At 42.7% G+C, this 13,341-nt stretch overlaps 1 protein-coding gene across 1 annotated transcript in view; it reads right to left on the bottom strand.

The window, feature by feature from the left end:
* LOC126458517 (uncharacterized) overlaps positions 1 to 13,341 on the bottom strand; it is a 703,126-nt gene that overhangs the window by 493,478 nt on the left and 196,307 nt on the right. Inside the window, exon 2 of the mRNA XM_050095620.1 lies at positions 12,547 to 12,891. Within this exon, the coding sequence (XP_049951577.1) occupies positions 12,547 to 12,891 (345 nt within the window). The remainder of the gene's footprint in view (positions 1 to 12,546; positions 12,892 to 13,341) is intronic.

The raw sequence follows: 13,341 nt of genomic DNA, 5'->3' as shown, positions 1-13,341 counted from the left end.
TAGCTGGCACACATCAAGAGCCCGTTTCGCCTGGTGACCGTGTCGAGAAGAAGGCGCGCCAGCATCCAGCTTCTGCAACAGCGACGGCCGACAATGAGTGACTGACGCCACCTCCTCGATCGACGACTTCAAACCTTCAATCAACCAACAAGGAAGACTAAAAGCACGTAAAGTTTCAGAACTGTATGGCATACCTCAGCTTTTAAAATTGTTGCATCACAAAATTACAGCAACTGAGTACGAACCTTTGTTGCTCATTGTCCCAATTGCATTACAAAGCAGGTACCCTTTCTTTTCCGAAATGAACCCGAGTGTCGTTGAAATTCAAACGCCAGCATTAAAGTAATATAATTCGATTTCATTGCTTTAATTTCAAAGTTCAGTTAAGGTATTTATAGCTGGCTACAATATTTAGATTACACAAGCACAAATTAAGAGTGCGAGTTTTGTTAGCATATTTTAGCTTACCTGTGACTCCAGCTCAGCTTGGTACGTACTAAATTTTACTATTGTTAGTTGTTCAGAATCATTTAATTCAAGTTCAAAGTTAAATCTCTTATTTCTAAATTGCGTAGATTCAACTAGCTTTTGAAATGATTGTTGAGGTAGTCCAAGACTAACCGTATTTTACTGAATTTCGATGTGCTTCAGAAAGAAAGCTCACTATTAACTTCAGTCACTAAATTAACTTTCGATTTTCCGGTTTTATTAATTCTTTTGCTAAATTAAGTCAGAGTGTAGCGAAATTTATTACTCCTGACAAACTTTCAGTTTTCACACTACACGTGTCAACCTTCAGTTGCCACGCTTCTAGTGCTGATTATATGTGTAATAACCTTTCTTTTTCAGTTACTATAGTAATTGTCCATGGGACTGGCGACCGTAATTTCCCCCAAATCTCAAATATCTAATTACCGCTAGTTGATTGTTGACGTAACGGCCGCACATTTACTTTCTTTATTAACTTTACCCCTTTTCAAAATTAATTTCCACCAGTTTCATCTGCATTTTTCCTTTCATTTAGATGTAACCCTTTCCTCCCTCTTTACCGACAGATTAACTTCGGTGACGATTGCTTTTCCCAAATTTCCATTAGGTACACACGGTTTAATTTTTCACTGTCATTAAGGTCGATAAGTGAGGGGGATGTTACAAGGTCTACCACGTTATTGCCACGAGTCGGTTCTCTGTTTAACTGCTCAAGGTAGTTGTCGTCTGTCATTCATCCAGCAGAGTGGACTTAGGGTACGACAGTACGTAGCGACTAGAGTAGTGTTTATAGTGGGACTTGTATTTCACCAGCAGTGAGGCTAACGCGGATTATTATTGGAGAGCTTGTACCACAACACATGGACTCTGTTAAAGTTAAGCAGCAGCTTTCTGTTCATGTAAATAAAGAACTGTGTTAATTCATGTGTGCAATTGTGTTGTAGAAAGAGAGTACTGGCCACCCGTAACCAGTGTCCTTTTCTCCATTGAGCTATTTCAGTTCCTTCAGTTTCTCGTTCCTGCGACAATTTAAAGGAGGAACTACAATGCGGTCTTCCTCTGCGCCACAGTTTTGGAAAAAGACGTTTAGTGTTTCGGCTTTTCCTGTGTTATTCTTTTATTCCTTGTCAGTTTGGTCACAATGTCTGGACAGATGGTTTTGACACGTTTACTGATTTAACATCAGGCCAAAACTTCTTAGGATTTTCTACCAAATCGGTAGACAGAATTTTGCTTTCGAACTCGTTGAACTCCTCATGCACAGCCCCGCTTTCTCCAGTTTTGGTTTCGTTTAGTTTTTGTTTGTCTGTGAGGGTTGTTTGGCTATGTCTAACTGATGCCGTATGCTAATTGTAGTACAAAGAGTACAGAACAGAAGAAAGTAGGTACATCGTATTTTAATTAGCCAAAGGCACGCACACTGCATAGTCGCCCTACACAAGAATGCGATTAACTACAACGTCGGTACCCATTGACAACATTCGCCCGCTCCTACACCTCCAGCTCTCTCCACAAGAGAATATCACACACAGGCTTCTACACGTGGTATCTATATTTTTGTTGTGATATTCAGTCGGAAGACTGGTTTGATGCAGGTATCCATTCTGCTCTAGCCTGTGCAAGCCTCTTCATCTCCTAATAACTACTGAAACCTACTTCTTTCTAAATCGGATTACTGTATTTATCTATTGCCTTCTCTCTACGATATTTACCCCCCACCAACACACCCATCCACCCACCTATTCACCAATCCACCCACCCATCCACCAGCGCGCACACACACACACACACACACACACACACACACACACACACACACACAAATTTGCCTCCAATACCAAACTGGTGGTCTCTTGAGGTAGAATATGTACTATACGCCTCTCTCTTCTTTTAGTCAAGTTGTGCCACAAATTTATTTTCTCCCCATTTTATTCAGTACATATCTTCAGCATCCTTCTCTAGCAACATATTTCAAAAGCCCCTATTCTCTTCTTGTCTAAACTGTTTATCGCACATGCTTCACTTTCATACAAGGCTACATTCCAAACAAATACGTTCAGAAAAGACTTCCTAACACTGAAATCTATGTCGATGTTAACAAATCTCTATTTTTTCAGAAACGCTTTTCTTCGCATTGCCAGTCTACATTTTATATCTCTCTGCTTTGGCCATCATCAGTTATTTTGCTGTCCAAATAGCAGAACTAATGTAATACTTTTAGTATTTTGTTTGCTAATCTAATTCCCTCAGCATCACTTGATTTCATTCGACAACATTCCATTGTCCTTGTTTTGCTTTTGCTGATGTTCATCTTATATCCTCCTTTCAAGACTCTGTCCATTCCGTTCAAGTGTCTTTCCAAGTCCTTTGCTGTCTCTGACAGAATTACAATGGCATCGGCGAACCTCAAAGTCTTTATTCCTTCTCCCTGAACTTTAATTCCTAGTCCAAATTTTTCTTTGTTTTTCTTTACTGCTTGCTCAATGTACAGACTGAATAACATCGGTGATATGCTACAATTCGCTCTCACTCCCGTCTCAACCACTGGCCCCTTTTCATGCCCCTCGACTCCTATAACTGCAGTATGGTTTCTGTACAAGTTGTAAATAGCCTTTTGCTCTCTGTATTTCACCACTTGTGCCTTCAGAATTCGAAAGAGAGTATCCCAGTCAACACTGTCAAACATTTTCTCTAAGTCCACAAATTCTATAAACAAAGATTTGCCTTTCCTTAACCTATATTCTAAGAGAAGTCATAGGTTCAGTATCTGCCCCAAGTGTTTCTACATTTCTCTGAAATCCAAACTGATCTTTCCTGAGACTGGCCTCTACCAGTTTTTACATTCTTCTTTAAATAATTCGTGTTAGAATTTTGCATCAGTGACTTTAAAGTGATAGTGCGATAATTTTCATACCTATCAGCACCTGCTTTCTTTAGAATTAGAATTATTACATTCGTCTTGAAATCTGAGGGTATTTCACCTGTCTCATACATTTTGCACTTCAAATGGAATAGTTTTGTCATGGGTGATAGATAGTTCTGACGGAATGTCATATAGTCCAGGGGTCTTGTTTCGACTTAGGTCTTACAGTGCACTGTTAGATTCTTCTTTGCAGTATCGTATCTCCCATCTCGTCACATCTATGTCCTCCTCTATTTCTATAACATTGTCGTCAAGTTCATCTTCCATCTACAGGGTATCTATATACCCCTTCCAACTTCCAGCTTTGCCTTCTTTGCTTAGTTGATATTCATACAGCTGCTTATCTTTTCTGCAAAGGCCTCTTTAATTTTCCTATCGGGGGTATCTATCTTTCCCATAGTGAAATATGCTTCTAAATTCCTACATCTGTCCTGTAGCCACTCCTGCTTATGTATTTTTTCACTTTCTGCCAGTCTCATTTTTAAACGTTTGTATTCCGTTTCACCCCCCCCCCTCCCCCCCCCCCCCCCCCCCCCCCCGTCAATGAACCATGGACCTTGCCGTTGGTGGGGAGACTTGCGTGCCTCAACGATACAGATAGCCGTACCGTAGGTGCAACGTAATTTTTCCCGAGGGCATACAGCTTTACTGTATTGTTGAATGATGATCGCGTCCTCTTGGGTAAAATATTCCGGACCTAAAATAGTCCCCCATTCGGATCTCCGGGCGGGGACTACCCAAGAGGACGTCTTTATCAGGAGAAAGAATACTGGCGTTCTACGGACCGGAGCGTGGAATGTCAGATCCCTTAATCGGGCAGGTAGGTTAGAAAATTTAAAAAGGGAAGTGGATAGGTTAAAGTTAGATATAGTGGGAATTAGTGAAGTTCGGTGGCAGGACGAACAAGACTTTTGGTCAGGTTATAAACACAAAATCAAATAGCGGTAATGCAGGAGTAGGTTTAATAATGAATAAAAAATAGGAGTACGGGTAAGCTACTACAAATAGCATAGTGAACGCATTATTGCGGCCAAGATAGACGCGAAGCCCACGCCTACCACAGTAGTACAAGTTTATATGCCAACTAGCTCTGCAGATGATGAAGAAATTGATGAAATGTATGATGAGATAAAAGAAATTATTCAGGTAGTGAAGGGAGATGAAAATTTAATAGTCATGGGTGACTGGAATTCGACAATAGGAAAAGGAAGAGAAGGAAACGTAGTAGGTGAATATGGATTGGCGCTAAGAAATGGAAGAGGAAGCCGCCTGGTAGAATTTTGCGCAGAGCATAAATAATTCATAGCTAACACTTGGTTCAAGAATCATGAAAGAAGGTTGGTTACATCGAAGAACCTTGGAGATACTAAAAGGTATCAGATAGATTATATAATGGTAAGACAGAGATTTAGGAACCAGGTTTTAAATTGTAAGACATTTCCAGGGTCAGATGTTGACTCTGACCACAATCTATTGGTTATGAACTGTAGATTGAAACTGAAGAAACTGCAAAAAGGTGGGAATTTAAGGAGATGGGACCTGGATAAACTCAAAGAACCAGAGGTTGTACAGAGTTCCAGGGAGAGCATAAGGGAACAATTTACAGGAACGGGGGAAAGAAATACAGTAGAAGAAGAATGGTTAGCTTTGAGGGATGAAATAGTGAAGGCAGCAGAGGATCAAATAGGTACAAAGACGAGGGCTAGTAGAAACCCTTGGGTAACAGAAGAAATACTGAATTTAATTGATGAAAGGAGAAAATATAAAAATGCAGTAAATGAAGCAGGCAATAGGGAATACAAACGTCTCAAAAATGAGATCGACAGGATGTGCAAATGGCTAAGCAGGGATGGCTAGAAGACAAATGTAAGGATGTAGAGGCTTATCTCACCAGGGGTAAGGTAGATACTGCCTACAGGAAAATTAAAGAGACCTTTGGAGAAAAGAGAACCACTTGCATGAGTATCAAGAGCTTTGATGGAAACCCAGTTCTAAGCAAAGAAGGGAAATCAGAAAGGTGGAAAGAGTATACAGAGGGTCTATACAAGGGCGATGTTCTTGAGCACACTATTATGCAAATGGAAGAGGATGTAGATGAAGATTAAATGGGAGATATGATACTGCGTGAAGAGTTTGACAGAGCACTGAAAGACCTGAGTCGAAACAAGGCCCCCGGAGTAGACAATATTCCATTGGAACTACTGACGGACGTGGGAGAGCCAGTCCTGACAAAACTCTACCATCTGGTGAGCAAGATGTATGAAACAGGCGAAATACCCTTAGACTTCAAGAAGAATATAATAATTCCAATCCCAAAGAAAGCAGGTGTTGACAGATGTGAAAATTACCGAACTATCAGCTTAATAAGTCACAGCTGCAAAATACTAACACGAATTCTTTACAGACGAATGGAAAAACTGATAGAAGCCGACCTCGGGGAAGATCAGTTTGGATTCCGTAGAAATGTTGGAACACGTGAGTCAACACTGACCCTACGACTTATCTCAGAAGAAAGATTAAGGAAAGTCAAACATATGTTTCTAGCATTTGTAGACTTAGAGAAAGTTTTTGACAACGTTGATTGGAACACTCTCTTTCAAATTCTGAAGGTGGCAGGGGTAAAACACAGGGAGCGAAAGGCTATTTACAATTTGTACAGAAAGCAGATGGCAGTTGTAAGAGTGGAGGGGTATGAAAGGGAAGCGGTGGTTGGGAAGGGAGTGAGACAGTGTTGTAGCCTATCCCCGATGTTATTCAATCTGTATACTGAGCAAGCCATAAAGGAAGCACAAGAAAAGTTCGGAGTCGGTATTAAAATCCATGGAGAAGAAATAAAAACTTTGAGGTTCGCCGATGACATTGTAATTCTGACAAAGACATCAAAGAACTTGAAAGAGCAGCTGAACGGAATTTACAGTGTCTTGAAAGGAGGGTATAAGATGAACATCAACAAAAGCAAAACGAGGATAATGGAATGTAGACGAATTAAGTGAGGCGATGTTGAGGGAATTAGATTAGGAAATGAGACACTTGAAGTAGTAAAGGAGTTTTGCTATTTGGGGAGCAAAATAACAGATGATGGTCGAAGTAGAGAGGATATAAAATGTAGACTGGCAATGGAAAGGAAAGCGTTTCTGAAGAAGAGAAATTTGTTAACATCAAGTATAGATTTAAATGTCAGGAAGTAGTTTCTGAAAGTATTTTTGTGGATTGTAGCCATGTATGGAAGTGAAACGTGGACAATAAATAGTTTAGACAAGAAGAGAATATAAGCTTTCGAAATGTGGTGCTACAGAAGAATGCTGAAGATTAGATGGGGTAGATCACATAACTATTGAGGAGGTATTGAATAGAATTGGGGAGAAGAGGAGTTTGTGGCACAACTTGACTAGAAGAAGGGATCGGTTGGTAAGACATGTTCTGAAGCATCAAGGGATCATAAATTTAGTACTGGAGGGCAGCGTGGGGTGTAAAAATCGTAGAGGGAGACCAAGAGATGAATACACTAAGGAGATTCAGAAGGATGTATGCTGCAGTAGGTACTGGGAGATGAAGAAGCTTGCACAGGGTAGAGTAGCATGGAGAGCTGCATCAAACCAGTCTCAGGACTGAAGACCACAACAACAACATTCCGTTTCACCTGCTTCATTTGCTGCATTTTTATATTTTCTCCTCTCAGCATTTAAATTAACGATCTCCTCTGACGTCCAGGGATTTTTACTAGACCTTGCCTCTTTTCCTGGTGTCTTCGCTATCCCATCTCTCAAAGTTACCCATTCGTCTTGTACTGTGTTTATTATGTCGTTCTTTTCCCCTGTTCTAGTCAGTCGATGACTGTCTCAAGAACCTCTGGCTCTTTCAACTTAGCGAGGTCTCATCAAAACTTTCTGCAATCTCTTCATCACATAAGGCGCTACTTAACATATAATCTAGTACTACTGTGGTGGATGTGGGCACCAATACTATGCTGTTTATAGTAGATCCTATCTTTTCATTCATTTCTTAATCTACTCCTACATTACCCCTATTTGACTTTGTATTTATAACCCTGTATTCACTCATTTGATCAGAAGTCTTGCTCCTCTTGCCACCGAACCCCACTAATTTCCACTGTATCTAACTCCTGTCCATTCCCCTTTCCAAGTTTTCTAACCTCTGGTTTTCTTTCAGTCATCAGACTTCTGACTGATTCGATGCGGCCCGCCACGATTTGCCATCCTGTGCCAAACTCTTCATTTCAGAGTAGCACTTGTAACCTATATCCTGGATTATTTGCTGGATACATTCTAATCTATGTCTTCCTCTACAGTTTTTACCCTCTACAGCTCCCTCTAGTACTACATAAGTCATTTGCTGATGTCTTAACAGATGACCTATCATCCTGTCCCTTGTCGTTGTCAGTGTCTTCCACATATTACCTTCCTCTCCGATTCTGCGCAGAATCTCTTCGTTACATACCTTATAAATTCACCTAATTTTCAACATTCGTTTGTAGCACCACATCTCAAATTCTTCGATTCTCTTCTATTCCGGTTTTCCCACGGTCCATGTTTCAGTACAATACAATGGTGTTGTCTAAAGGTAGATTCTCAAAAATTTCTTCCTTAAATTGGATCCTATGTTTGATACTAGTAGACTTCTCTTGGGCAGGAATGCCTTTTGCCTGTGCAAGTTTGCTTATGATGTTCTCCTTTCTCCGTCCGTCTGGTTATTTTGCTGCCTACGTAATAGAATTGTTTAACTTCACCTACCTCGTGACCATCAATCGTGATGTTAAGTTTCTCGCTGTTCTCGTTTCTGCTACTTCTCATTACTTTCGTTTTTCTTCGATTTACTCTCAATTCATATTCTGTACTCATTCAGCTATTGGACAGTAGGGTGGGAATGAAATGATAATTAAGTCAAAACCCTAAGCTGTCGACAGGCGTTGATATACATCAACGGGAACAGTTGAAAATGTGTACCCCGACCGGGATTCGCACCCAGGACCTCTTGCTTACATGGCAGACGGTCTATCTATCTGAGCCAGCGAGGGCACAAAGAATAGCGCGACTGCAGGAATTAGTCGCTTGCACGTTCCCCGTGAGACTAACATTCCCAATTTAATGTCCACACGCTACATTCTTAGTGCCCCTGCCCATTACACTCATTACTCGCGTCAGACAATCTTAGCGAGTCCCGTAAGCGTTCGGGCAATGCGTGTGGTTCAAATGGTTCAAATAGCTCTGAGCACTAAGGGACCAAACTTCTGAGGTCATAAGTCCCGTAGAACGTAGAACTACTTAAACCTAACTAACCTACGGGCATCACACACATCCATGCGCGAGGCAGGATTCGAACCTGCGACCGTAGCCGTCGCGGTCGCGCGGTTCGCAATGTGTGTGCATCCAGCACAGAAGAAGAAGGTCAATGGCTGGTTAGCCTTAACTATATGAAGACGGTATCTGTCCGAAAGAACAGATATCATCTTCATGTAGGGTAGGAAAGACTACATCCCTGTCTTACACCTTTTTTTTTTTTTTAATCCAAGCACTTCGTTTTTAGTCGTCCACTCCTGTTATTCCCTCTTGTCTTTTGTACATATTGTATTTTACTCTTCTCTGCCTATGGCTTGCCCCTATTTTTCTCAGCTTTCGAACGTGTTGCACCATTTTACTCTGTCGAACGCCGGCCGCTGTGGCCGAGCGGTTCTAGGCGGTTCGGTCCGGAACCACGCTGCTGCTACGGTCGCAGGTTCGAATCCCGCCTCGGGCATGGATGTATGTGATGTCCTTCGGTTGGTTAGGTTTTAGTAGTTCTAAGTCTAGGGGATGTTAAGTCCCATAGTGCTTAGAGCAATTTGAACCATTTGAACACTGTCGAACACTTCTTCCATAACGTGTCTTGAGTTTTCTTTAGTCTGTCTTCCATTATGAACCGCGACGTCAGAATTTACTCTTTCGTGCCTTTACCTTTCCTAAAGCCAAACTGATCGTCATCTATCACATCCTAGGTTTTCTTTTCCATTCTTCTGTTTATTGTTCTTGTAAGCAATTTGGGTGGATGAGCTGTTAAGACGATTGTGCGTTAGTTGTCGCACTTGTCAGCTGTTACAGTCTTCGGGACAGTGTGGATGACACACTACTGGCCATCAAAATTGCTACACCACGATGATGACGTGCTACAGACGCGAAATTTAAACGACAGGAAGAATATGCTGTAGGGAAGCAGCATACTCACGCCTTATAAAATTTACATCAGTTTTTCCATTGTGTGCCAGCCTAGCTCTGACGTCATAAATATTGCGCAATACTTTAAAATGAAGTAAATAACCTGAAACGTTTCTAGCATGTCAGGAGTAATACAAAATCATTATGTGTTGGATATCAGTTCAATAACTTTAACCATTTTCGAAATTTGGATGTTTTTCTGTAAAAATCATTGGCGCAACAGAAAAGAGCAAGAAAAAAAATTTATATTTAAATTCCTTTTGCATAATAATTTAGTAGAAACAGTATTCTGAATCTCACAAATTAAAATTTTATTTGAAATTCATGATTTTCTGGTTTTTGTTTTAGAAATTAAGGAAGCAAGATAGATTAAGTAGGCGAATAAATAAAGCTCGGATGTTTAAATTTAAGTAGAAGGGAGATCCGCTATAATCATAAAAATGTGAGAAGTTTCAAGAGAATAACTATATAGCTATAGCGTATCTCCAAAGAGCAAGTTCAGAGCTCCTTTACTGCGTGTAGTTTAATTAAATTAATTCTCTCGTCCAAAGTATTTGACTTAGCCACGTCAGACTTTTATTATGATTGCTTACTTGTGTGCTGATTGCACAATTAAATTGAAAGCTTCATCGGAAGCTTCAGAGGAAGCAATGATTTATTCGATAACTTAAAGTGGTGCATTACTAGCCCAGCGGCTAGTCGGGAGAGCAGATTTGATCAGGCGTTCCCTTATCCGTCCACACCGCGACTTTATATGTAAGAACGCTGCGCGAGAAGAAGGCAGGCCCCAGTTCTCTCCACACGCTGATTAGCGCACCACCTGTGCCGGGAGTCGCGTTGCGTCGGTATCATTGATATAAACAGCCTCGGATGCCGTAATAAGTTACTCGGGATACGCGTAACCATGAAATCGTTTTCGAGTGAAGTGTTAATTTTGGGATTACGTTAATGATCTATCTTTAGTTTGCGTATGTCGTATTTTCACGTGCCGCCGCAGGACAGACATTCTACCATTATTAATGTGGCGTTTGATGAACATTATCATCAAATTATGGCGAGCATTCACTTAAAAATTTAATTTGAACAGTTATAGTTGCATCAGCGCATTAGACTCTGAACTGCTCTGGTAGTTGGATTGTGTGGATTCTTTTTGGTCTGTGACTTTCAGAATATAGTGAACATTTTAGAGAGAATGGTTTTTGATTACGAATCCCAGACAATCTCCTAATTCTTCAGAGCTATAAGCTGCAGCTATAAATGTATTTCTCAGATGAAGTGGGCACTAGGCTTCACGTTTTGCTAACCACTTTCTGGTTGCCAATATTGTAGTTAGAGAGCCAGTGTTCAGAACAGCAAACAACAGCATTAAATAAATAATAGGAACATTTAACAATTATTCCACCCGCCGCCCCACAATGCTGTGATATGCAAATGATTAGCTTTTCATAGCATTCACACAAGGCTGGCGCCGGTGGCGACACCTACAACGTGCTGACATGAGGAAAGTTTCCAACCGATTTCTCATACACAAACAACAGTTAACCGGCGTTGCCTGGTGAAACGTTGTTGTGATGCCTTGTGTAAGGAGGAGAAATGCGTACCATCACGTTTCCGACATTGATAAAGCTCGGATTGTAGCCTATGCGATTGCGGTTTATCGTATCGCGACATTGCTGCTCCCGTTGGTCAAGATCCAATAACCAGAAAATGGAATCGGTGGGTTCAGGAGGGTAATACGGAACGCCGTGCTGGATCCCAACGGCCTCGAAACACTAGCAGCTGGGATGACACGCATCTTATCCGCATGGCTTTAACGGATTGTGCAGAGACGTCTCGATCCCTGAGTCAACAGATGGGGACGTTTGCAAGACAACAAGCACCCGCACGAACAGTTCGACGACGTTTGCAACAGCATGGACTATCAGCTTGGACGCCATGGCTGCGGCTACCCTTGACGCTGCATCACAGACAGGATCGCCTGCGATGGTGTACTCAACGACGAACGTGGGTGCACGAAAAGCAAAACGTCATTGTTTCGGATGAATCCAGGTTCTGTTTACAGCATCATGATGGTCGCATCCGTGTTAGGCGACATCGTGGTGAATGCACATTGGAAGCGTGTATTCGTCATCGCCATACTGGCGTATCACCCGGCGTGATGGTATGGGGTGCCATTGGTTACACATCTCAGTCCCCTCTTGTTCGCATTGACGGCATTTTTTGAACAGTGGACGTTACATTTCAGATGTGTTACGACCCGTGGCTCTACCCTTCATTCGATCCCTGCGAAACCCTACATTTCAGCAGGATAATGCACGACCGCATGTTGCAGGTCCTGTACGGGCCTTTCTGGATACAGAAAATGTTCGACTGCTGCCATGGCCAGCACATTCTCCAGATCTCTCACCAATTGAAAACGTCTGGTCAATGGTGCCCGAGCAACTGGCTCGCCACAATACTCCAGTCACTACTCTTGATGAACTGTGGTATCGTGTTGAAGCTGTATGGACAGCTGTAGCTGTACACGCCATCCAAGCTCTATTTGACTCAATGCTCGGGCGTATCAATGCCGTTATTACGGCCAGAGGTGGTTGTTCTGGGTACTGATTTCACAGGATCTATGCACCCAAATTACGTGAAAATGTAATGACACTTCAGTTCTAGTATAATATATTTGTCCAATGAATATCCGTTTATCATCTGCATTTCTTCTTGGTGTAGCAATTTTAATGGCCAGTAGTGTATTTCTCCGAAAGTCAGATGGTATGTCGCCCGACCCATACATTCTACAGTTCAACGGGAATAGTCGTTTTGTTGCCACTTCCTCCAATGATCCGAAGCTCGGATGGGGAATGTTATCCATCGCTTCTGCCTCATTTGATCTTAAATCTTGGTATAGCAGAGAAATACTTTCAGAAGGCGTACCTTGTGCTTGAGGGTGACCTCGTCGACGGTGTCGGGAAAGCAGACGAAGGCGTAGACGCCCTGCATCTTGGGCGGCATGTCGACGAACTCGAGGCAGTAGCGGCCGAGCACGTGTCGCTCTCCGACGGCGGGCACGGCGAGCGCGAGGCGGCCCGGCGCCGAGTCGTCGCGCTCCAGCCGGCGGCCGTCGCTGTGCGGCAGGCGGTCCGGCTGCAGAGGGTACTTGATGCACGACAGCCCGGCCGCCACCAGCGCCACGCCCCCCGACTGCGCCCCCTGCGGCAGGCTCAGGTTCTCCGCCAGCGGCAGCCCGCGCGTGCTCGGCAGGCACTCCTTGTTGGCCATCTGCAACACGGGCGCCACTCCTCTGATACCTGCTGCCGGCCTCTGAGATAGACTCACCTGCTGCGGCTTGCTGGGTTCGTTTTGTAAAAGGGTGAGTGGTGAGGAGGGAGAGGGTATATACTGGGACGCCCTTGGATTCATTTGGGGGGGAGTTTTTTTTTCCTTCATTGTAATTTTAATACCTGTACATCAGGTAGGCTGGCAGCAGCATCCTACGCTGCTCTTCAACCTTAGAGTAGACAATGAGAAAACATAAAGGAGATACATAATAGACATATTGGCAGGCAAAAAACACGGAGCCGTTCACACTCGACGAAAAATACACTGAAACACGTTGGCACGGAGCACAAACACTGATGATTTCGACGGCTCAGGTGAACGTTGGAGTGTGACGGCGAACACTAAACAAGAACACGATGGCACACTCACGAGAAAACGGATGGCGATGAT

This window comes from Schistocerca serialis, chromosome 2 (genome assembly GCF_023864345.2).
Source record: "Schistocerca serialis cubense isolate TAMUIC-IGC-003099 chromosome 2, iqSchSeri2.2, whole genome shotgun sequence".
Lineage (NCBI taxonomy): Eukaryota > Metazoa > Arthropoda > Insecta > Orthoptera > Acrididae > Schistocerca > Schistocerca serialis.
The sequence above is the reverse complement of the archived record's forward strand: the minus strand, read 5'-3'. Positions and strand labels throughout refer to the sequence as shown.